General features: G+C 35.9%; 1 protein-coding gene across 3 annotated transcripts in view; it reads left to right on the plus strand.

Annotated features, from left to right (window-relative positions):
• Positions 1-25,597, plus strand: part of STK3 (serine/threonine kinase 3) — a 124,218-nt gene that overhangs the window by 38,636 nt on the left and 59,985 nt on the right. For all 3 annotated transcript variants that reach the window (XM_064648000.1, XM_064647992.1, XM_064648009.1), the window contains 2 exons: positions 18,437-18,574; positions 20,420-20,545. In XM_064648000.1, coding sequence (XP_064504070.1) covers positions 18,437-18,574; positions 20,420-20,545 — 264 coding nt within the window. The remainder of the gene's footprint in view (positions 1-18,436; positions 18,575-20,419; positions 20,546-25,597) is intronic.

Here is a 25,597-nt window from a genome sequence, read left to right on the forward strand (position 1 = left end):
GCATTTGATTTTTGGGAATGAACATATGAGCATGTGCGTGTTTATAACTTGTAAAACATGCTGTTGTCAAACAGATTAATTGAATTATTTAGAAAAATTGGGGCAAAGTTTTAGAAATTGATCCTTTTAACAGTCATGTGAATTGCCATGTGTAAATTGTGACTCTGGAGCAACTGGTTGCATTGCCACTTGCTTGGTGTGAAAATATGTGGAGTGTGAAGTAGCTGAAGGTTCTTTCTAGACTGGAAATATTACAGGTGCTAGAGAAAGGTCTTACTGCCGTCGCCCTGGAAGAACAGTAGGACACTAAAAGCCAAAAGGCATGTCTTTCTGGATGGGTGTTGGAAAGTTGCTGGGTGCTCAGGTGGCCGTGCTGTCAGAGGACATGACTTGGCTCCAGCTCAGGAGCAGTGCCCTGTGTTTATGTGCATCTGTATCCAAAGTAACATACCTGGCCTCTGAGCTCGTTTGCATGTTTACATCTCTCTGGGGAAACGATACCTTCTGTTTCAGGCTGTAATTCATAACCTTTAGTACTGGAGTCAGTCAAAGTGCCTGGACTGAGTGTGGGCACAGAAGTGCATTTCTCTGAGTGGCTAAAGCATGTGCTGCAGTAATTCTGATGCTGTCTTGTTGACTTTATGCAAGTTGAGGTTTGATTAAGATTTGGTTCAGCATAAAGTTAGCTGATACAAAGCTTAGCCTATTAAGTTTCTCTTTTAAATTAATTTACTGAAGGAGGAAGTGTATTCTTTTGCAGTGATTCTGGTCAGGCATTATGATTCCTAAAGCTACATTAGTGTTGTCTAAAAAGGGCTTTGATAAAAATCAACTGGATTAGCATGCTCGTAATCTAAGAGTTTGTTCTTGATCCCTTAGTACTTTATCCTTTTCTTATAGATGAAGTCAGTGGGTATAATGTTCATTTTTGTAAGCCATTAAGGGTCATACATGTCCTCCAGATGTTGTTTCATGCACTGAGTGCATTCTTTTCCCACAGCTGTTACCTTGATTACTCACCTATATTCAGAAAATAAAAACATGGTTAGCTCAGCTTTCTTTCACACCTCAAGAGAACTTATTTTCCATAAAATTTAGCTTTACTGTTACAGAAGAAAAAGGTCTACCGTGAACATTATAATTACGTTTGTGACACAGTTAACTGACACATGGTGACTAGAAGGAAACTGGCAACCCTGGCATTGACACAGGACCTTTTTTTTTTTGCTTTTTGTAACATTACTTAGATCAAAATATTCTCTTGATGAATTTTGCCAAAATAAGTAATTTCACACTCCAGAATTTCAGCAATTGACAAAAGTCTCCACGTTTTTTGGTTTCCTTTGACAGTTAGATTTTTATAAATGACCTCGCAACTGATTTAAGGCAGTATACTAGATTACTAGGGGCCAAGACTCCAAATCTGGAGCTAAAAACAACCACTGAAATTATCTTCCTTTCTATTTAAATTGGAGAATTGTTACCTAGGCTCTAGTGCAGTAGTATACAAGATGATGTGACTTCTGCATTATTCCCTTGTCTAGCTTTGTTGTGTTTTTGTGATAGGAATCAAAAACTCTATCATTTCATGATCACTGTGCCCAAGACAGTCTTTAATAAACACAATTTAATTTAATTATTTATTTATGTTTCACTATTTATTTGTAAACATCCAGAGAATGTTAATATTTTGTTTGTAAGAATTCTGCTAGGCTTTTGACATTGAAATGGTAGCTTTTGGTTGCTGTTGAGACTTCAGAATTTATTAACAAATAAAGATTGTCATCTGTAAGAGAAATTTGTTCTACAGAGTAAAACATTATGTTTCTAATGCCTTTGCGTTTCAGATGGTGATGGTTTAAATTATGACACCAGTCCTGTGCCTTAGGGCTTGCAATTCTGTAACTTTTTTCAGATGCATCAACTAAGCATTGCCTAATTTGTTATGAAATTGAAAGAAAAGTTGTTCAATAATTCTGACTAAGTTGTGCTGCGAACATCTGTTTCATATAAAATACTGGTAATCTGATAAGAATTGAAAGAATTGTGTGATTACTAGTTTCAAATAACCATTCCAGTGATGGTCAACCAAAGATGGCTTTTCTTTCCTTGAGAGTCATTTATATGTATGGGGTGTTAAGTCCAAATGGCAGAGGGAGCTGATGCTCGGTGGCATGCAAAGGTATGTTGGTTTTGGATGCTCTTCTTTACAGAACCTCTGGCAAATTTATGAGTTATGTTTTCACTTAATAAATTTATCATTAAGTGTATTTATAATTTAACTAAAGAAATCGGTTCACTAAAAAAATGAAGATGACTACTTGTTACAGACAGTTAAAATATGTATGCTTGGATTTTTTATTTTCAATAAGCATTTTTAATACATGAACAATGGTTCTCAAAAAAAAAAAAAAAAGATTTTGTGTCATTTGGCAGGTGCAGGATGTGTTCTGGAAGTGGAGAGTATTACATGGCTCTGTTTTGAGCCAGAGTAACGGTCGGATGGTCCCTCACCATGAGTTAAGGCCGAATTTTGATACTTGGTCTGTGTTGTTAAGGTCAGGCAAGATGTGCTCAGAGGTGTTGTCTTTTTTCCCTGATTTCCACATGAATTTTAGTCTCCTCCCTTCTTATCCTTAGTGCTCTGGCTAGGCAAAGGGGAGCTCTCCAGCAGGCAAGGATGAAAAAGTAAGTAAAGCCGAAGAGGTGAAGCTTGGCAAAGTCTTCATGAGAGACTGAAGTTCTGTTTCACACAGCTTCTCTTTCTTCACATCTGTGGAAATTTTAAGTGTAAATTAATTTGATTTGCATTTTTGGTCTTCATGTATATGAAGTTGTGCATATTAAAAGAATAGGACACGCTACACTTGAATCTAATTCAGTATTTTTAAGGACTTACTTGACTCCAGTGTGTTAGAAATGTTAGTGAGGATGAGAACCCAGTCATGGTGATCCCTTCGCTGGGGGAAGCTCTGCTTTCAGATTTTTCAGTAGTAGTTGTTTCATCTGTATTTTGTTCTCGCTACACACCAGCTTCTTAAAGGGAAAAAACAGTGGCTGTGAGCTCAGGGTGGGCATGTGAGTGGCTGATGGGATTCACCATTTCTTAACTGCTGTACCTTGTGCTCAAGAACTTCAGAGTTATGCTTCATCTCCAATGCAGACAGTCTTGCTAGGGGAATACCTGCAAGTCTTGTTCAGAGGCAGAGCAATGAGTTTAAAAAACTTGCCCCAGAAGATAAATAGATGGGATTTTCAGTCAAAAATGAGCGTTGTATTCTTCATATTTTTCCCATGGTTTTAAACTACTTCCAGACATGTGGAAACCTGCCTTCATTGAGTGAAGCTGAAGAAAACAATGAATTTTTATTTTTACTGGTGTGTGTGTGTGTGTGTGTGTATGGAGTTAGTTTTTTAGAGGTACATATGTGTGTATATAAAATCCCTATACATATCTCAATATCTATAAGTCAACTTGTGTGTGTATATATATGGAGTTAGTTTTTTATATACAGGGATATATATTTATGGATATATCTTTCAAAAAATTTTTATATACACATACGTGAGTTCTTTGATTCTATATGCTTGCAAATAATGAATGCCCGTGGATGTTTTCAGGCAGGCAAAAAAGTATTTGTTTAACTATTTTTTTAGATTTCCATGTTTACCAACACTCAGAAGGCATTGTTTGGTCAGTAACTTGCATGATATCTTCTTGGTGACCACAGGAGCATGAACTGTTGGTTTCTGTGTAGCTCTTTGCAAAATGTTTATGCTGCAATGAACTTAAATCTCCATGTGATACTAAATCGAGGTGCTTTCAGTTTTGTTGCTAAGAATGGATGCCTCAGGAATGCTAAACTTGTGTGTAGAAAATGTTTGAAGTTTATATGGGTCTTATGCATTTTCAACACTAATTGGATGTCAGATATGTCCTTTGGAGTGGAATTAACCAGAACATCTGGTAAATCATTGTGTATTTGTCTGTATTGCTGGGCAGATTCACATGAAAACATTTTAACTTTTTTACTTTCAATCATTAGATATTGTCATATGAAAAATGCAATTACAAGCATTGTATCTCTAAAGGATTTTATCCTGGGTTTATTCGATTAAAAGTTTTGCTGCTGTTTCTAAGGTCAGCTTTTTAGTTTAATGTGTGTTTGAATTTCAAGTCAAGCAATTGACTTGTGTGTCTTTTCTCTTTACATGGTTCTCTTCTAAACTGCTGCCTGTGTCAGTCTGACATAGTAAAGCATTACAGCCCAGCAGTCTGTAACAGGCAAATTCACACTCCCTCTCTTTAGTTTTCTGTGTAAAGGAAGGGTGGAAGAATCTTGCATCTCCCTTTCCTTTTGTATGTCAGCTGATTTAGGATTGTCTATGGAGTTTGCTACTGCTTAAAATAAAGGGTTGCTTAAAATAACTGAATGATTTCTTCAAGTGAGTGCTCTTTATACTGGTTGGATAGTTTGTTTAATCATCTTTGTGCCATTTCTAGTTATGTTTTTTTGTTCCCTTTAACTTATTGAAGGCTTATTCCCTTCTTCAGTGGGCATATCCATTTAAGGACAAAGAAGATAATTCACTGCACATGGGACTTGGTGGCCTTGGTTATGTAGTCCTGGGGCTGTGCTGCAGGAAAGTCCCTTTGGAGTGTGCTGTGCTGTTTTCGAATTATTGCTTGAAAGCACCACCCCACATAGCTCCTTGTAAGGAGCCAAGAGAAACTGCCAGAGCAGTCATCAAGATACTGCCCTGTGCACTTTCAGGTCTTGCTGTCTGTTCTAGGGAAATATTTGCTTTACCACTTAGTGCTCTCAGACTGAGTGCCATGTCTTCAGGAAGCATGCCCAGCCTTTCTCTACCTGAAGTTTAAGCCAGTACATTTCAGCAGCTTTCCAGCTCTTGCTGTCTTCCAATTCAGTTGTTCTCATTAATGATTTGAAGTAGATTTTGGTGCACTGTGCAGTCTGGTGTTAAGCTACACGTGTAGAGTTGCAGAAGGAAGACATAAGCTCTGAATACAGTTATAGAGGAAAGAGGGTTCCAGAAAAACATGGCACTCTTAATGCAGTCTTATAGTGGCCCAGTTTTATATTAGCGTATTGCTTTGGCCTGGGCGAGTGGCCTGTACGTCTGGAATTTGCATCCACACTCTTCTAGCTCGTAACTGACCTTGACAATCTGAGACTCGGGTTGCCTGATGCAGCTTCAGTGTCTGCCTGTTTATAACACAACAATGACATCTGACTCTCATAATTCACATCAGAAACTTTAGACATTAGAGCACCTCTGTGGCCTGAGGACATTGTATGTACATATGACCAAGAGGAGTGATCTCATAAGAGGGATTGCTTTCTCCTGGTCTTTGTGCAGATGTTTATAGGAATTAGGTTATTATTTTCTTATTTTGGCAATCTAACCAGCTGATATTTTTTTCAAAATTGTATGCATCCCTCAGCTAACATAGATGTCATTTGTGCTTTATTTTTCTATTTGCTTATGAATATCTCTTGCCTCTGTTGTCTCTGCTGCAAGGGAGCTCTTCAGATGCTATTATCTCAGGCTTGATAGAGGAATTTCTGTGAAGCTGCTTGAGTGGAATGAATACATACAGTTAGAGCAAGAGAGAGGTGAGATCTCAATTGTTTTCAAAGTGTGCCTTTCTCAGATTTGCAAAGCCTTGAACTTGGTAGTTCCATATATGTGCTGTAAATTATTGTGCCATTCAAAGGCTGTTTAAGCAAGATGAGTCTTGAAGATGCTTTTTGAGATGCTTTTCATGTGAACTATGCAGTTTACTTAGTAAATAGTTATCATATTGCTGGAGGAGCCAGCAGTATAAATGGTAACATATCATTTGAAGGAGAGGAAAGGCCGTTTACATGTAACTGTATATGACTGCCGTGTCTTGAAGAACTTTTGCATTCAGAAATCCTTTCCCCCTTCTGCCCTGTGGTATTTTTTGTATAAACTGGGGACAAGCTGCTAGGAATTAAGGGTATGATATGGCCCATTTATATGATATCAGCATTTCTAGTCACTGCTTCAGCTATTGCTGTATTGTTTGCATACTTGACTGATTGCAACAGCCACATTGCTAAACTGTAATTTTTTCAGTAATATAGGCTGTAAGTTTTTGTCCCCTAAACTGTATATGAAGGAATGTTATTTCTGTGTGTATGTATAGTAACAGGACTCTGCTTTCACTTGGCTTTTTTTCTCTGCGGTGTCAGTCATTGTAGGGAAGCTGTGATACATGCCTTTGGCTGGAAAAAAAGACAATAGGTAAACCAGACCCTAACAAAAATTTAGAAAATATGATTAATAAGTAAGTGTTTGGACAGGGCAGTACAACACAGACCCCAGACCCAAAACCTATGAAATTTTATAAGATATGCCAGGTTAAATAATTTGGGAGTCTTGGTAGATGTTTGTTATTTTTTTTATCTTCTCCCTTCAGGTTTGTTTAAAATTTGATTTAGGCAAAGGAATATAGATGCAAGGTCAATTCACACCATTGTGGATCTTTTCTCTCAGTGTCTCTGTATCTTTCTGGCATCCAAATGTTACAGCCTATGCTATGAACTTTTTTCTTAATTATGAAGACTTTTACTTTTCTATGTCCTTGATCACACCTGTGGAGTGATGTCATGTGCATGCAACTAAGCAGTTTATCTGCACGATTTCTGTGTATTTCCTGTAGGGTGTGCAGTATTTTGAAGATGATGGCCAAGACTGAAGGACATCTAATTAGCATTGGATGCCATTAGCATAATGCATTTTAATTAGCCTGTGTTGCATTATGCTCTTGTTTGTTGCATCGGGTGAAATTTGTTAAAAGCTGAGCAGATCATGTTGGGAGGAATTAGAGATGGGTAAAAAACCCCGAGATGATACAAGTAATAACTAACTTATATAATTCAGTGTGCTATAAAATAAACAACTAATGGGGCTACTATTTTATAATATGTATTACATTTTACTTTAGCAGTTGATAATACTGTTTGACGGGTGGATAACTTCTGGGGAAAAAAAAATATGCCAAGTCCAGACATGATTAGAAAGAATATAATTGACAAATTTGCAGTCAGTTGCACTAAGTCTAAATGGATGTTTTATTTAGTAGCATAGGTCTTAATTACCATTTTATAGCTAGTGTTTTTGTCAGAAGAGAATCAGTTCTTGATCACAACTAAGATATTAACAAAGACATACTCTTTACTTGTTTCTTGGAGATAAGTTTAAGGGTTTTTCTCCTCCTCTGGAACTAGTTTCTCTGCATTATCAGTACAGGTTATTGTATGGCTAATTACATGGAAGTTTGGGTTGATTTAAGAATACAAATGTTATTACAGAAATAGAAGAGGCTTAGACCATTATTGTTTTTAGTGCTCACTAGATCTGAAGTGCTATGTTTTTCTTTTTTACTATAGTGTGTTCAAATGAGTAGGCTTGAAAAGGTTGGTTAGCCACTGGGGTATTAAAAATAAAGTGGAAACTAAATTGTTTATACTTCTTAGAATATTAAAAATGTGGGTTTTTTAAATTAGGTGGAGAAAGAGGAAACAACAAAAACTTCTGGTGAATCTGTTCATATCTATCACCTCAGGGTAGGAAAGAGGTGACTTTTAAATTAGTACGTTTCAATATGAGAAATCTAGAAGGCATACAAGAAAAAAAGTTAGTTTTTAGCTTCAGTTCTGTGTTTGATGTTAGTCAAAATGTAATTCAAGCAATTGTGTTCTGTAGCCACTGTATGACCTACCCAGCAGCAATCAGCTCCCCTCTTTTTTGGAGAGGGGGGAAGCCAATTGGCCCATGTTTAGCTTACTAAATGTCATCTGGATTCAGTAAAAAACAAGTGACCTGCATTGAATTAGTGTAATTGTAATACAAACAGAACATCTCATAGTTTTGGTCTTATACAGGAAAAGAGAAAGTTGGAGAGATTTTTCAGTCTGATAAATAAAACTGAAGATACAGAGTCAACTTTGGCTCACGGTTCGTTTTACCTTTTTATTGTCTCCTTTTAAAAAAATTATTGGCATTTGAATTTTCTGTGTACATTCTCTCTTTGGAACATTTTCCCTTTTGGAAGAATCTTCCTTAGAATGTATGTTGTGTCAGTTATTAAATCATGAGCAATCATTACCAGTTGCAATTTCCTCAGATGCAATGCCATTTGAGAGATATTTTTTTGTTGATCTATCTGGCTGTCCAGAATTTGGTATGTTGTTTTACCTCTGTCATTTGGTAGGATTGCTTTTGAATTCCATTATGTAGTTCATATTTTTCACTTACTGTTCCAGAGAGCAATGGTTATACCTACAAAGCTAACAAAGTGCCATGAAGAACTGAAGTATTGGTTCCAGCAGTATATTTGAATTTTAACTCTTAACTATGATCTTGTAGTTCTATAATTTAGTTTGATTTAAAAGGGATATTAGTTTTTCAAAATGTAAGATTGTGTAAGTAATATTGTGCCTTGGTTATACTTCTCTTTCCATTTGGTTATTCAAATGTTCAGATTTTACTTTGTGGTGCCTCCCACTGCATGTGTCTGCATTGTGGCCTGTGGAGTAGAAAAAATAGTTTTGCTCTAGCAACTTAATTTCCTTACAGGGAAGGATGTGGCCAATTATTACAGTAATCTAACAATGGAATTTAAGGGACTACTGTGTGAATAGTATTTATTTGAAGCTATTAGGTAGAACATTGGAAACACTAGCTAGACAAGAACAGTAACACTGTTCTCTGTACCTACCTGATAGTTGGGAAAGCAACACCACTGAGTCTTGTATTCTCTTAAATATCCTGGAGTGTCAGTGGAGCAGAGACAGGAGAAGAAGTTTTCATTCTTCGCCTGAAGGTAGGTGGAGTTTTAAGATGTAAGAACTCAGTTACTCTTTCGTAGACTACAAAATCTTCTGTAATTAATTAGTTGCTTCCATTATTTCAGTGGGACATTGGCATTTAGTATCTGGAATTTTGTAATCTATAACTTTAATTTTAGTTCTTTGTTTGAACACTGGGCAGTTTTCTTTGTGCTGGTGGTTGGCTTTTGCTGCCACCTGTTCATCTGCTGCCATTGTACAAAGTGAAGTGGGAAGCAGCAACCATTGTTGTAAGCATTGTTCCTTTGTGTTTCATGTTTCTTCCTTATTCTGTTTCTGTACCTAGGTGACCCAACACCCAACATGATAATTTATTTCTTTTTTTTAAGCTTTATTTTTTTAATTAATTTTTAATGCCAAAGTCACCTTTGGGTATCCCAGTGACTTGTCAGCTACTAGATTTTTAAATTCAGCGTGCAGATTATTTTTCTAGCAAGACTCTACTAGAGTTGTGACATGTCTAGATGAAATTCCCACTTTCTTTTGTGCAAACTGTAACCTCTCGAAGTATTACTCTTTAAATATAAGACCTTATATAATCCATGTAGAATCAGAGGCAGGAGAGTTGTTGCAAGGGAGAGCGAGCGCAGCCTGGGAAGAGGATGCACCTGAAGTTTGATTTTCATTTCATTTCATCTTTGTGTAATGCACTCATCCATTGAATTTGCAGGTTAAACATGGGGAAAATACTATGTCTTCTGAAACTGCATGATTTGTATGAGCACAAGGCACATGGGTAGGTGGTGGTGGTGGTGGAAAAGACCTTTGAAACACATGCTCAGATTTTGATCATAAAATTCTGAAGCGGTATTTGTCTATATTTTTTGGTATAATAAAATGACAAGTTCTGGAACTTCTCAGGTAGTTTATGGGCAGCTTTCCTACTATGTGACCTGAATATTCATTGTTAAAATTTAAACTCACTAGCTTTTCTTTATAGACTTTGTCCTTCTTTGAAGTGGCAGTTAACATGTTGGAGACTGTTACCATGCTTCTCACTATAGTTACCTCCTCTTTAGACTAAGCAATGCTAATTCATTCAGTCTTTTCTGCAGTGTGTTTTTTAAATATCTAGAGCATTATAGTTGCTCTGTTTTGAACCGGCTTCAGTTGGTTCACATCTCTGAAAGTGAACACAATACTGCTGCTGGAGGACTAACATACCCTGAATGAAGAACTACCACATATTTCTTGAATGCCTTCTATTCTTACTACTGTGATTATGTGACAGGTTTCACATTTAATATCCAGTATTTTTACTGCAGCTTTTTCTCACAAATATAAGTTACTCACTCCTTGACTCTTGTACTAGTAAATATAATTGCAAATGCAGTTTTTCCACTTCATGTCTCATTAAATGTTAGTATGTTTCTGGAGGTACTCACTGCCTTATTTTCTCAGAAAATACTGTGAGAAGAAGAAAAAATATTCTGTTATTAAAGTAAGCTCTATTACTGGAGTTTCATATTCTGGGTAAAAACTTAGAACCCCGTAGGCATTATGTCTATGAACTTTCAAGGTAGTACTGAATCAGGAGTAAACAAATGATGGTGAAAGACGACTAAATTAATCTTAAGAGTGTTCCCTGGATTTGGTCATACAACGTGCAGTTTCTGAACCATTTCCTTGATAACTGATAAGAAACTAGTTGTTAAAGTTCAGTGCTGAAAAAAAGAAAAAGTTGTTCAGGTTCAAGATTGTGTTCTTGATCTCTTGGATTCTGTGAAAGGGGTGATAACACAGTGATTAAGTGATAGCAGGATGCTTCTGTCCGAGAGAGGTATCAGCGTTCATGAAGACATGTTTTGATGCCTGGACAGCTGTGTGACTGGGAAATATCCCTCAGTCAGTGAATTGCCTAGCTCTTGAGCAAGGATCTATCTTAATGTGTAATTTGGTCTGAGAGACTCCTAAATGTTGACATTCTCTGAGGGTTAGGACAGAGTTGGCTAATGGCCTGAAGTGGCTCCCAACTCACTGTTATGGTGGTTTCCTCACAAAGAGGAGATGTTGCTCATCACTATCAAAAGGAATTTTTCTCCTATACAACAAAGTTTAAAATACTTTTTTTTCCAAATCTGTGTCAAGAAGTTTACACCACTACAAGTTCTTTCAGTCTAAAGACAGTTTAATATCTATTTATTTTTTTTCTACCTTAACTCCTCTCCTCAGAAACATTTCTTTCCCTCAAAAAAATTTTAAAAGCCCACATACACACACTGTGTGCACTCTTCTTTCTTCTCCTGATTAAATGTATCTTGCTCATCCAATGCTGAAATTGAGGTACTTTTCAGAATAATAATAATGAATTAATTTGCAGCTCACTTAGGTTTTCCTTTTGGTGAGTGAAATTATTGGAAATACTGTCCTAGATGGTGTCTGAATGCTGCAGTTCCTTTCAGCTATTTGAAACTCTTTTGCATTTTTGTAAGACTTACTGACTTCCATTGTCTTGTTTTCTGGTAGCATTTGGATTTTTTTAGTTGTCAGGATTTTTTGTTTTAATTTTTTTTCTATGTCCCAGGACACTAAAAATGTGAATGTGTAGACTTGCAATTATTGTGGATGTGAACTTTCAATAAAATGTTAAGTACTTATTCTGTTTAGTAGCTATATGGGATTATTTGCAAGTTAGGTATTTTCCTCTAAAAATTCCTGTATATGTCGGTTAAAAAAAATGCCAAACCTTTAGCTGCCTGGGTAGTTTAAGTACAAAATCTTGAGTACCTTGAAATTATTTTTGTTTACAGTGAATGCCTTTCCTTGAAAAATGGTGTAATTTCACTTACCTAAAACACTCTCGCCTCCCATTCCAAGAAAACCTCCAAGGAAATAACAGAAAATCCTGGTGAAGCCAAAGAACAGTTAAAAAACTTTCATGAGATTGTAGCAATGAAAAATAAAACATGGAAATAACTTCTGACTTTAGGAAGGCCCTCTTGTATAGGCTTGTGATCCAAGTTGAAGGAAGGGAAAATTTTGAGAATCAGGTTTCTGTCTTCCATTGAAACGTCACTGATATCAATGACTTCACAACCTTGCAGATGAAATGGAACTTGAATGTTGCATCTCTGAACTAAAAGGAAATGAGAGGATAGTGTTCAGTTGAATGGCAGAATTCAGGAATATTTTGTGTTGAAGAGCTGGGTTCAGGAAATCAAAATAGCCCTACTGGATAGAAACATTCAAACTATTCCATTCTAAAGTAGAAGATGGAAAATTGGGACAAGATAATAGTAGAAAACTGCAGGCAAAAGTAATGAAGAGTTCCCCAAATTTTTTTAATATTTTAGAAGAAAACCTGGAGAAACATTGATAGGTGTGCTGGACTCTAAGGGAGAGGAAGAGAAAGAAGCCAACACAAGAAGGTCACTGCAGATAACAAAGTTGTTTCTTTGCGTACAACTCCATCAAATCAGTTCTTGGGTAGCTTCCAGAGATCTTTGGATAATACAAGTGATGGCTTATGAGAGGTCAAGAAACTTTGGAAAATGAAGCAAAGCAATGGATAAATTGGTAAGAGCAGTATGCTGAGGTGATATTTCTGGGAAAGATTGGTGGTAATAAATGTTTTTATTACTTATCTGACAAAAGGGTTTGATAATGAACAGGCATATATGCAGATGACATAATCCTTTTAGCTGAGTTAGCAGGGGGAACTTGTTCTTTTTCTTGATAATGGGATAGCAGCCAGTGCAATAAATTCTGCCTTTTAAGTATACCAGTGCAGGATATGGTAGAAGTTTAAAGCTATTAAATGTGGTGGGATTGAAAAATCAGTTGTATAAGTAAGCTTGTTTAAAACCAGTTTTAAAAAGCCCAAACTGAATGGCCTTAGAATGCCAACTTCTTCAAGCTGTTGTCACAGAACAAATTACCTTTAATATTCTTTTGCAATGTAACACAATTTTTTAGAATCAAAGAATATGCCAGGTTGGAAGGGACCCATAGGAATCATTGAGTCCAACCTTTAGTCAAAAGACTAATTCAGAGGTAAATCTTTAGGCACCATTCTGTTGCATGATGGTACTAACAAGAAAAGGGTTGATTCTTTTCAATAGATTTACAGTTGCACTTAGTATTGCAAAATGTTCGAGATTGATATCTTTACATTCTTGACCTGTTGTAACACTGTCAAAATATTATGAGCTTACCAGCAATAATAAATATACAGGTCAACGTAAATGGCTTATCTTTCAGTAACTCATCTTTGCTGTAATCATGTGATTATTCTTTCCATTATGCATCTTTTCTTTGTGTTTATTACTTTATTACTTTACATCTTAATTGAATCATACTTTGCTTTGATCAGCAAAGATCATTATTCCAGATGGAAGCTTATGACAGTGAATGGCTGTTAAGCCACTGGTAACAGTTATGGTTTGTTTTATTTGGGTTTTTTTCCCTCTATGATGTTTTATTTTATTTTTTAAATACTCATCGTGTTAATATGTGTCATTTCATAATAAAATAACTCAAGTGTAATTTTTACCTTATGTAGTATTGTGTACATGATTTAATGAGTGGTCACCACTAAAAACTATCAAGGTGAGCACAGTAGGATTGTGTGTTAAATTTCACATAGATTTCCCTCATTAGACTTAAAAATTCTGTATCAGTTTTTGTTTGTCCAGAAGCTCTCTGAACTAAATCTCCAGTTATCCCTTCCTGCATTTAGTCCTGTGTAGATAATGCTAGTGAGAATCAACTTGGATCAGACCTGGCACACCTGTTTGTAGTTCTGCACAAAAGGTATAAGTACACTAGATGATCTTCATCAACATCTGTTTGTAGATGGGAGGAGGAAGCTGGTGATTTTTAGGGTACTTCTAACAATGAAATTTATTATCTGCTCTGAAGCAGACTGACTTCCTTGACTTTAAACACGAGATGCTGTTCAATAACTTTGTTTTTCACTTTTGTTATTACACTATTGTAGTTCTGAATTAAAAAACCCAAACCAACCGAACAAATAAAAAACGTCAAAAAGCCACACCAAGAAAAAATGCTCAACAAAGCAAACCCAATGTAGAACCTGCTAGTATCTGACCCTTCTCCATGCTGATGTTTAATTTTTAGGCAGCTGCTGAATTGTGTACCTGAATAATTAGGGATGTTTCAGCCTTTTTGATGGCTGTTCATGAAGGGAGGGAATTTCTATGACATGTATCACGAAGAAGAGAAAAATGTTTTGTAGCTGATTCTTTACTTCTAAGTCAATAAAATGTTACAGTATTCAGTATTTAACTCCCTCAGCCTTAAATAGGTTTTCATACAATGAAAGTGTGTTACTGAGTTTAAATGTATTTTGATGTTTGTTTCCTGTAGTAGATTGATAAACTAAGTAGTATAATTGTGGTGCCAAAAACTGTGGAGTTACAAACTGGTGTCATGTATCCTTACCCTGTTTATAAAAATAAAGTTTCTGTCTGTAGATTCCAGCAATGGAGCTTGAAAATTATAAAAATACCACAATATAAAAATCTTTGCTATCTCCTTCAGTGGCATTCATGATACTGGGCAAATAATAACAGTAAAAGTTATACTTCTGATTTTCTGCTTTTTATTATGAGTAATTAATTTCAACTAAGCAATAGAGGTAAGTTATTCAGGAGCTAAAACCCAAAAGACGTAATACCTCTACCAAATTACTGTTGATCACTTAATGTGTTCGTGGGCACTGCAGAATACAAATGTATTACCCTGACTGACAGGAAGAATGAGCTGCAAGGATTTTCTGATTAGGAATTTCCAAGTGTGGTATATGAGCGTCTCATTTTTCTTTTGGCGTTTCCTAATTCATCATCATCACCATAATTACATTTTCACGCCAATAAAACTGTCAGTAAAAGAACCTTCATGGAAAAAGCCCCGTTTTTAGCCTGGGCTTAATTTAAAATACTAAGTCCTTTAAGAATAGTAAAAAGAACATTGTGCTGACTTGTGCAGTTCTGCTCTCATTTAAGACTTGGTCCTTAGTGTGGTATTCAGCTTAACTGTAACTGCTATGATTGGGCAGGTGAGTGCTACCAGGCAACAGGTATGGTAGAAACTGTGGTGGATTATCTGATGTCCAACTCAGAAGTGACCCTAAAAGCTGCCTTGGATGATCTTCCCCCCACCTTTTGTCATGAGTAAATTATGATCTGCCCTGCATTCTGGTTTCACTGCTGAGTGTAGGATTCGCCTTGGACCAATGTGTGAAAGATCATTCAAAGTAGAATTGGGCTCAACATTCAGAGGTGGAAGGGCCAGTTCAGCACAAATTTGGAATGGGCTATTTTATTATAGGCAGGTGAAGACAAACACTGATTAAGTTACCATGATCCCTCAGGCCTGAGTTCTGACATCTTGCAGCTTAGAGATTTTTTTTTTATTTTTTTAAATATGATTGAATAATTAAAACTGAACACTGAGTCATAGAATCTAATGCCTTGGACGTATATTTGATGTGTTACTCATGTAAGACTTGTCAGTCTGTCTTAGAAGTGTAAGGGAGTGTGGAAGGTGGTGTTGAAGGTGGGAGAGAGAAAAGAATTAGCCCCAGTTCTTTCATAGTATGTCAGAGCCTGCCCCCTCTGTTTAACAATTTCGTCCTAATATTTCCTGCAGTTGTTACTGCCAGTTCAGCCCATGTAATTGGGTGGATGGTAGCTTGTATTTGGTTTTTCTTTTAAGCAACAGTTGCCTAACACTGGCTCTGTGAGCACTGTCATCAGCCCTACTGTGGGAGCTAAACTAATACCAATAGCTGTGGGAAACTTCTGAAAAAATTACAAGTGGAGTGGATGCAAAAAAATACTACAAGTAATAGTTTGGGAAAACACAGGGACTGGAAAAATCTAGGGTGAGATGAAAGAGGCATGAAAAAACCCAAGGCTTCCCACTTACACTGACACCCATGGAACAGTGACTGAAATAGTTTTATTTTAAAAGAGTATAGAGTTGTTTTAGGATAGAAAAGATCTATTTGACAAGAAATGGAAGCAAAAACAAGGAATAAGTCCCTGTCAGATAAGTGTTTTGTTTTTATTCCTGGAGATTTGGGACTATCTTTATAATTCTCCAGTGATTGCTTTGCAAGCTTCTTGGAAGGAAACAAAGTAGTTGAAAGCTGAATCATAGACTGTTTTGAAAGAGAGAGGGAGCTTAACTTTTATGCAGAGAAATATGGAAGCCAAAATGATTTAGTTAGAGAGGGAAGATGGAACTGAAACCAGCATTTTAGGCTGTTTAATGAAATGCAGCTCTGAGAGCTGGAGGGAGAGGTACACACTAGCAAGTGCATGACATAACTACCAAGTTTGACTAAACATTTGGAATAAGTAGTTTCTATGTGTTTTCTTGTATTACAAAACTGCATTTAATTTTTTTTTTTTCAGCTAAAGCAACTCATGTGACATAGCAAGATTTAAAAACCTGCAGTTTAAGCATTTCATAAATATACATGTTCCTGAATTAGGTATTTCCAATGAATGTACAAAGTATAAATGTGGATTTCGGACCCTAACTAAGACTTGAGTATCTCCTTTTGTCAATTTTATTGTGTGCCATAGAAGAATGATTCATGAATTCCCTCTTTTTTCTCATTGTCCTTTGTGAATTACAAAGTCACTTCTTTGCTGTGGTTCTTAACTGCTGTGTAGTTCATGAAAATAATTGGTAAAGGCAAACATTTTTCCTAGAACTGTGGAGCCGAGTAGGACTCTGTAACTAAGCTTTGCTTACCTGTGGAAGATAGGTCAGTGTTTTTTATCAAATAGGAGGTACACATTTTGACACCAGATAAACAGAAGTTCCTAGTCTTCTGTTACAGCTGTGTTTTCAATAGCTACTGCAGAGTGAGCTGTTAAGAGTAGCTGAAGATAAGATCAATAGTCATCAGTTCAAAGTTCAGAAGAAATCATTAATTTCAAGGGCAGAAACAGCTGAGTTTGTTAGCCACAGCTTTACGCCAGAAGCACTTTACTTGTACTGACAATCTTGCATCGTAAGTGAAGTAGATAAGGCCAATTACCGAGTGCTGCATTTCCTCTCTGAGTCCATACAGTAGTTTGGCATGGCTGCCTCTGAAAATATAAAGCTATTGTAGCATGCATCTTAATTACTCAAAATAGCCAGGTCTTTTCTTGTGATTTTTGGGTTAGGCAGATAATGAAATGAGTTTTGTAAACATTTAAGCGTTTGAATTAAAGCAACTATTCAGTAATGAATTAATTTTTCATTAAGATTATGGTAAACATAAGTTTTTGCATCATTTTGCATGGACTCTATTTTCCTTTGGGATATGAGAAGAATTTTTGAATGAGGGTTTGAATGAGTTCAGCCAGTTTTCAGGGCCAGTCAGACTTCTTAAGAAGTTATAGATAAAATCTCATGAAGTTCCCTCTGCCTTTTCCCTGTGTTTCAAACACAGGCTGAAGCTTCTGGTGCCTCTACTATGTTAAAAGTGTGCATAATCTCCCATTTCAATTTTTCCCCCTTTTCTGAGTATGTATTTCTGCATATGCTTGTAGAAAAACAAATGAAGAACTTTTACTCTCTGTGACTTTGGAAAATGTGGTTGAATGGAACCTGGGTTTAGAAGAAAATAATAGCTTATTGTTTGCATCAATAGACCTAGCTCTGAATAGTGTGTTGCTGCTATGTGTAAGTCTGAAGTGATGATACTGAATGCATTTGAGGTATTACAGACAGAAGTTCAAAGTTTTTCCTTGTTTTACAGTAGTCTGTCAGAGTTGTATGGCTTTTTTTTTCACTTACAAGTGTAAATTTATAATTAGAGGAAAACACGGAAAGAATCATATAGAAAATGAACAATATATACATAATCTTAAGTAGGACAAAATTTTTTTTTATATAGCATAAATGTTTTTTCCTAGTTGAAAGATGTGTGTGCATATGGTTCTCGACAGAAGAAATTTCTTTTGTGTAGGTAAAATGTTTCCTTTTCAATTTCATGTAAATTCCTAGTGCTAGCAGACAAGTTACTTCATTATTTTTGTAATTTTTTAGTGTTGTTTTAGGTATTTTAGCATATATTTCTAAATGTTACTTGGAAAGCAAGTTTTAAAACTTCATCTGATGAATTATGAATGCAAAAGGAAGTAATAATCTTCTCAAATGTTCTAAGCAATTCTCATATAAAACTAGATGCAGTTAAGAGAGAAGGTGAGCTTGGCTTTTCACAGCAAGTTCATATGTGTTTGTTTAAACAAGCAGTGCTGTCATTTCTACTAAGAATTTCTGAAAGAATATAATAATCTCTTGAGATTGATGAATAGCAATAGATTAAATAATGAGTCTTGTGCTCAATAGGGTACCATTTAAATAGAGAAAATCTAATGGGAAGTAGCTACATTAGTAGCAGATGGATTTACTTCCCGAATCTTGATCTGAGTGGAAATCCTCGCTTACTTAAAATTTGTCTTCCAGATTCTTAACCTGATAAGAAAGGTGGATAAAGCAGGTTTTTTTTCTTGGCTTCGATGATGTGTTTTGTTTAAACTTGCTATTGTTTGATTTTTATCTAGGCTATTTTTATGATTCCTACAAATCCCCCTCCAACCTTCCGGAAGCCAGAACTCTGGTCTGATGAATTCACTGATTTTGTGAAGAAATGCTTAGTGAAAAATCCTGAACAAAGAGCTACAGCAACCCAGCTGCTACAGGTCAGTATTTAAGTTACTGAGGAAAGGCAGATTTTATGGCTTTTTTTTCCCCTCAAACCAGAACTGTTCTGAAAATTTCTAAGGGCAAATTTTATTTTAACTGTTATCATACCTTATTTCTTTTCCACTTTGTGGTCTTTTCACTGTCAGCTCCTGTATCTCTACCCCCATGTTATTTCTTCTTTGCTGCTTCTAAAAATTCTTTGCTCTTCATATAGTTTAGGGCTGATCCTTGCTATTAAAATTGGACCCTTGCTTTGTGTTTAGAGGCCCTCAATAGATCTCAGAATTTAGACAAGTGTTAAGTAAAAGAATTGAGCCCAAGTTACCCTCTGTGTGGACCACCCATGGAGTATGTTTAATCTTTCCTTCTGGTCATGTCAAATCAAGCAGACAGGTTGCTCTGTGTCCTAGAAGGGTCTGATGCAAATGGACAGTATAATGAGTTTGGGTTTGAGCTGAGTTATACCAGGTGGGCACTTTTAAATGTGAGACACAGTTGGCAGTGTGGACCTTTGGAGCCAAGGCACAATATGCCAGGCTTTTTCTTGCTGTAAGGCTCTCATGCTAGATTTATTCTGGGTTGACCTAGCAATAGCAGCTTTTAAAATTTAAATTCCAGTGAACTCCACTAACAAAGATGAACATAAAAATTTTGCAAAGTATTTTTTGGTAATATATCCATCAAATTCATAAGTCATGTTATGAATATTTAATTTTATACACTGCAAAACACCAAAAGGTGGACAGGTAAGTAAAATTGATAGATTTCTGTGTGATGTATGAATCAGTACTTGAGACCTTCAAGATTTGAAGTTCATTTAGTTAGCTTAATACCAGCAGTTGGATAGAAGAGATTTGCATTAATGTGTGCAACTAAGGAGGAACAAATGAAAAAAAGCTTCAATGTGCAGTTTCTTTCCACATACTGACTAGAAAACTGAATGTTATGTGCATCACAAGTACGTGTTGCCTTTTTCCACAGCTGGAGTTTGGAGCATGTGTGATGGAGCTGGAGGTGCTGTATGAGTGAGTGGGATTGGAAGTACTGTTTGTAGGGAAAGGTCATGGAATAAAAGGAGAGTAACTGAATTAATAAATCAAGGGAGATGAGAGATAGTAGGTACAGGATACAAGGCTTCATCAGTTCTGTTCTTCATGAAATAAATTTTTGATACTTAATGATATATTTCTGAGGTGCTTAGTTATGTTTTGCCTAAATTGTATTTGCATATAATGATATGAAATCAGATTTTTTTCTAACAGCAGATGTTTATTAGACAGCAAAATGAATGTAAATGGCATCATGCACATGTTGTCTTGAAGGAAGAAGTGATTGTTTTAAATGGCTTTGAATTAAAAATTAATCTTCCTACTAAAAGTAAGGTTCCACATTTCAGCGTTGTAGATCAAGAAATATTTTATGACATATAAAGTGTAGGTTTATTTAAGTGAGCAGCCGTAGTTGCTCTGCTTAGAGCCACTAATTTATGCTGTTTGTTAAGATTAATTAAATTCTGTAACAGAATATCTGAAAACCTTTCTGTGTGAGATCATCACCATTCCATCTATTTACTATTTACTGCACATTTCCCTTAAAAAATTGTATCCTAAGTTATAAAACGTTTGTTAAATTATTGTATTTCCCAAGTCTTGCAGTAATTAAAAATAGTTAAAGTAAAATTTTAGTTATGAAATAGCTAAAATATATTGTATGTTGTGTTTGTATAAATTTTAATTATTGTGTAAAGTACGTTACTGTTTATCACTGAAGTCTGTGGTGTTGAATGGTACTCACAACTACTGTAATCATATTACATATTTTAATGATTTTTTTTTCCCTAGCATACATTTATTAAGAATGCTAAGCCAGTTTCAATTTTAAGGGACCTGATAACTGAAGCTATGGAGATAAAGGCAAAGCGACATGAGGAACAGCAGAGAGAACTAGAAGAGGAGGAAGAAAATTCGGTGTGTACCTGTTTTCCTGTAACTATCTGTACTTTACAGATTAGTTGCTGTTTTTCCTCTACTTCCTGTAGTTGTGTTCAAATACTTTTCTTTACCAGTTTTCTATGTGGTTTTAAGCCTACAAATTCTGAGTATTCCACTCTTAATTATAAGTAATGCTCCTGCTGTGAGTGATGCCATATGAGCCAGCTTTCAGCACTATTCCATGAGATGTCCTAGTAAAAAGTTTTTTTTGGGGAGTGAGAAAAGAAACCATGTCAAACTTCAACTGTTCAAGCTAACATTAAAAAAAACCCAAAAACTCTTAAGGTTCCACTTTCACAGGTGGACTTCTAGACAAGTGGTTTAGTTTTTACTTCAGGGCACGTGTGGTTTTTTCCTTTGTTTGTGTGTTCTTTTGGTTTTTTGGAGGTTGGTTTTGTTTGTTTTGGGTTTTTGTTTGTTTTTTTTTAAAGTCTAATGCGCAGAGTAGTTAGTCACAACACACAGCAAGTAGCAATTGTGATGTGGTTTGAATCAAGTTGCGCCTATGATGTGAAAATGCTGAGAGAATTTCATTCTTCAGTTGTCAGCATATGTTTGAGGAGAGGAGCAGGTCGTGTGATATGTAGGTTGCATTTAGAATTGTTTGGCAATGTTAGGAATAAGTCCGTGTTCCTGGCATTATTACTCTTCCTACATGGTTTATTTCAGGGCAGCCTTGTGCAATGCAGCGGTATGTGCTTCAAAGAAGTGTATTACACACATACAATGAGAACCAAGGTCATTCAGGAAATAGCACACGGAGAAGATGGAGACTGGAATGTTAGTAGAAAACTTACAGCTTTGAGCAAACAGAAAAGAGCAGTGCAGTAATGCAGTTTGCCCTATAGCAAATTGTAGAATCCTTGTTACAGAGTGCTATGTGATGATCTATATATAGAAATACTTTTCGTGCAGATTCTGTGGAGTGTTTTATATCTCCAGCAGTCAGTGTGGTCTTTTGTTTGCTGCATGTTTCTCTCTAAAAGTTTGATTTGCTCTTAAAAATAAGAGCAGTTGTAGTATATGGAAATACTTAGTTTTAGTACAAAAGGTGAGGGTACAAGTGACTGAAACAAAGAATACTAATGGTGAGGTGAGGAGGAGGGATTTCCTAGTTGACAAATACAGTTTGTCAAAACTCCATGTTTGGGAGTGACCTGTGAATAGCTTTTGTGTGTCACAGTGCAGAACAAATCTTGTTTTGGACTGGTTTTAGTAATTGTTTGATTGTAATACAGACTTCCTGTGTCTTGCAACTGAGTTCCAATGCAGTACACTGTTGTAAGAAATTGCAGATTCAATTGAGAGATGACACCAGAATCTTGTCCAGCTGCTGTCACTGAAGGTTTGATCAGCTAAATGTGCAAAAGCAGCCAAACTAAAAAACAGCAGCATAAACTTGTACCAGTACCCATGGAGGGCCTACAAGAATGGTAGGCCAGGTTGGATGGGACTTTGAGCAGCCTGGTCTAGTGGAAGATGTCCCTGCCCGTGGCAGGGGGCTTGGAACTACATGATCTTTAAGGTCCCTTCCAATCCAAGCCATTCTGTGATTTCTTGAAACTGTTACCATTTTCTTTTTAACCAGAGAAGTTTTCTGTAATGTGTTTCTTGAATGCATGTTGATCATGTACTGAATAGTAGAAAACTCCTGAGCAACATTTAGATGTGAGTGAAACCTGAAGTAACTGGAATCTAATCTCAGTTTGTAATTTTAGAAAAACAAAAAATCAATTCCCCCAGGGCCTCTACTTCAATTGGAAATAATACATGATTTGAAAATAAGCACAAAGATTGTGTCTTTCATTTAATTTGGAACTTGTTTGTGGAACTGACAGAAAAAGAGCAAACCAGTTCTTTCTGGGCTTCTGAGTGTTTATTCTTTCCTTTCTGGAAAGGTAAGGCAGCTAATATGAGTGCCAGCTTGGTATACTTGGTGTACAGTTTGGTAGTGGATCAAGTCAGCAGTCCATCATTCAAGTATAAAGATAAATAACCATTGCACATTCGTCCTTCTTCTGAATCAGTTTCACAGAACCCTGAAGAAATACAGGGCTGCTTGTGTGTAGTTTGCATGACTACACAGTTATGCAGTTCAAATGATAATATGCATTTTGATAAGCCTGTAGTGATGGCAGCAGTCCTAGAAAGAGCTAATGACAGTCCCTGAATTACCTTGTGTAGTAGTATTTTCAGATTTTGTATGGAATTGGAGTCACTGTTCAGTTGGAACGTATTAGCCACCCAGCACATAAATTTTGGAAAATAACACCTCAAAAATGGATTTTTTTCCCATTGATATCTCTGTGAAGTCCTCGTCATAGAATTGCAAAGGCAGACTCAAACTTGGAGAAATGCATATTTAACACCTAAAAGCAAGAGCAAGTATTGATGTTAGTGTTAAGCAGAGTCTATTAATGTTAAAGATCTCTCATCAGCAGTGAATTGCATTAATATACTATTGAAAAAGAATGGCTTCAGCTAACCTGTCGGGGACTTGAATTTATTAAATTTATTGATCTAACCCCCCAAAGAATTTCCTATGGTAAAGCGTGAGCAGTTCTGCTCATTGCTCACTGGTACATGATTTGGGACCCATTAAAAAGAAAGGTATAAAATGTTATAACTATGAAGTTTCTTACATTAGGAAACCAGGTTTAACCTTAACAGTTACATTTGAATAAGATTTTTTAGCTTTAATTCCTTCTTAAAGCCATATATTGTATAGTAATGGGCACTCAAGTTTAAAGTAACTCGCATAACTCCAAGAGGAGTTGGGTGGTTTTGGAGAATTAATCAGATGCAAAAATTTCACAATAATATACTTAATTTTTAGGGTTGATTCAGGTTGTTTTCTTTCAAGTGAGGAAGAGTCACATCCCCAAAGCTGATTCTTATTTTTCTTTTTTACCACCGTCTGTGAACATTTTACAGCATGTGAAGTTGCCAATTGTAATGTAAATATTTTTTGCTGTTCAAAACTTCATACTATCTGGCTGTAAATAAATGGATACGGTCTTCATGTCTGTATCCTTCCAGAGAGGTACAATATCATTACAAATAATGTACTCAGAATTGATTTTATGCTTGTTACAAGAGCTGCTTGTGTGATGAGAATGCCTTCTGACAAACTGACATGTTTTGATAACTGCTGAAGTAGTTGTACAGATTTTTTTAATTAAGCAAGAATTGCAATTGGTGTGTTCTGCAGAAGGTTAATCCCAATATCAAAGTTTAAATGTTAGTTTAGGCATTACTAAACATGGCCAATCTCTTCTTTCCTGCATTTTCTGAAGTGTGATGTGAGTTGGATGCTGAGGCTGGGCAGCTGTATTATGGGAATGTAAAGTAACTCGTTGCCTGGCAGCTCACAGAAAACATATCTAAATATTTGTTTCTGTGGATCTTTAAAGGAATGAGCTAACAAGCAGCTCTCTGTATATTTTCTTTTACATTTTAATGTCTGTATTATGTGAGAAATGCTTAATTCTTTTAGAATATTAAAACAAGGACTTACTACTTTAGTAATCCTTTGTTTTTTCTTGGACACTGAGTGCTTGACAACTATCAACACCAAGCCAGCCATTGATAATCACTCGTTCCTATATGTAGGATTATTTACTCATTCATACAAAAGTTTATTTGGTTAATCCAATATTAATTATGAAAAGTTGGCATCTGTATTTTGAGACCTTAAGAAATAATTGCTGTAATTATTCCTTCATATTTTAACAATATTTATGTAGCTGTATTAAAGGAACTAGTGAATCATGAGTTATTCCATATCTTAAAGCTTATACACCATGCCATATTTTTCTGAAGGTTTTTATATTTGCTTTCATGCTTCCTTCATGTGTTCAAATCTGTATATGATATAGGTGTGTATCTGTCTGTATATATGTGTAACTTTGCATGGCAGTGTCAAAACTCTGGGCTTGTAGCATTTTTCCTTTAAGCCAAAGAACACTTGACATATGTATTAATTAAATTTGATTGCAGTCCTTTAAGTGTCTCAAAGTTAGAAATAGGTAAAGATGGCTTTGTTGAGTAAGATAAAGCATATTATTAAAATCCATGGCAGTGCAGAGCGAGAAACCTGTTATAGGAAGAGTACACATAGGGAGGTAAGAATGAGTGGCAAGTCATTGATACTCAGGGTATCAGTCAGATTAAAAAAAAAGCTTAACTGCTGTTTTGTGTCATATGTCTATTGAATTTGATGGGATTTGACTGTAGGCTGAAAGTTAAGTTTTTACCTGTTTTACTGATGCATCTAAGCTTTGTGTGCTCACGTTGGAGTTTGGCTTTGTATGTGTCAGGAGCTTTACAAAATCCTTGTGCTTGACCAAATTATATTATGTGTTTATGTAGCTACTACAGTGCTTTAAAAAAAGATAGCTGTGACTACAGCCACGTTTTTCAAAGGTGATGATGAGGTGTTAATAGTAAATGAAATTATTTTACAGGATACTAAATTTTGCCAGTGTGTAAATCTTCTTTTAATGCCTTGCAGCCGAGTTGGCCGTCTTTGCTGCCCTCTTGTGTTCTTTTTACATGCCAAACTTAGGGCGAGAGATTTTAAAGGCAAATTACTGCCATATTTCCTTCTCGTTTAGTTTTTTCTTTATCCATCTTTATCCCTTTTTTTCCTATCAGTGTTCAAAATGCAACAGAAAAATCCATTAATCTTTATCACCTTGGCTCGTTCACTTCCATCATGATGTAGACTTGGGTATGATGTGCAAGGCCAATTTCTCTGAGAAAACTTCTTGTGTGATGATGAGATCTTTTATTTTACAAATATATTGTGGGGTCTTGAGTGTGGTTTCTGCTGAAGTCTTTCTGAATTTTATATTCTGATAATCAAATCTCTATGATTGCAATTTTGTGCTTCAAAGGTTGGTTTTGTTAATTATAACATTTTTGCTAAATAGGAATATCCAGAGAGTTAGTCCTATAGAGTTACAGGATACTGGGAGTGTTTTCTGTAGTTTCTTGTAATTTTTGTAGCATTTCAAGAGATTTTAG

This window comes from Pseudopipra pipra, chromosome 1, assembly GCF_036250125.1.
Source record: "Pseudopipra pipra isolate bDixPip1 chromosome 1, bDixPip1.hap1, whole genome shotgun sequence".
NCBI classification, from domain to species: domain Eukaryota; kingdom Metazoa; phylum Chordata; class Aves; order Passeriformes; family Pipridae; genus Pseudopipra; species Pseudopipra pipra.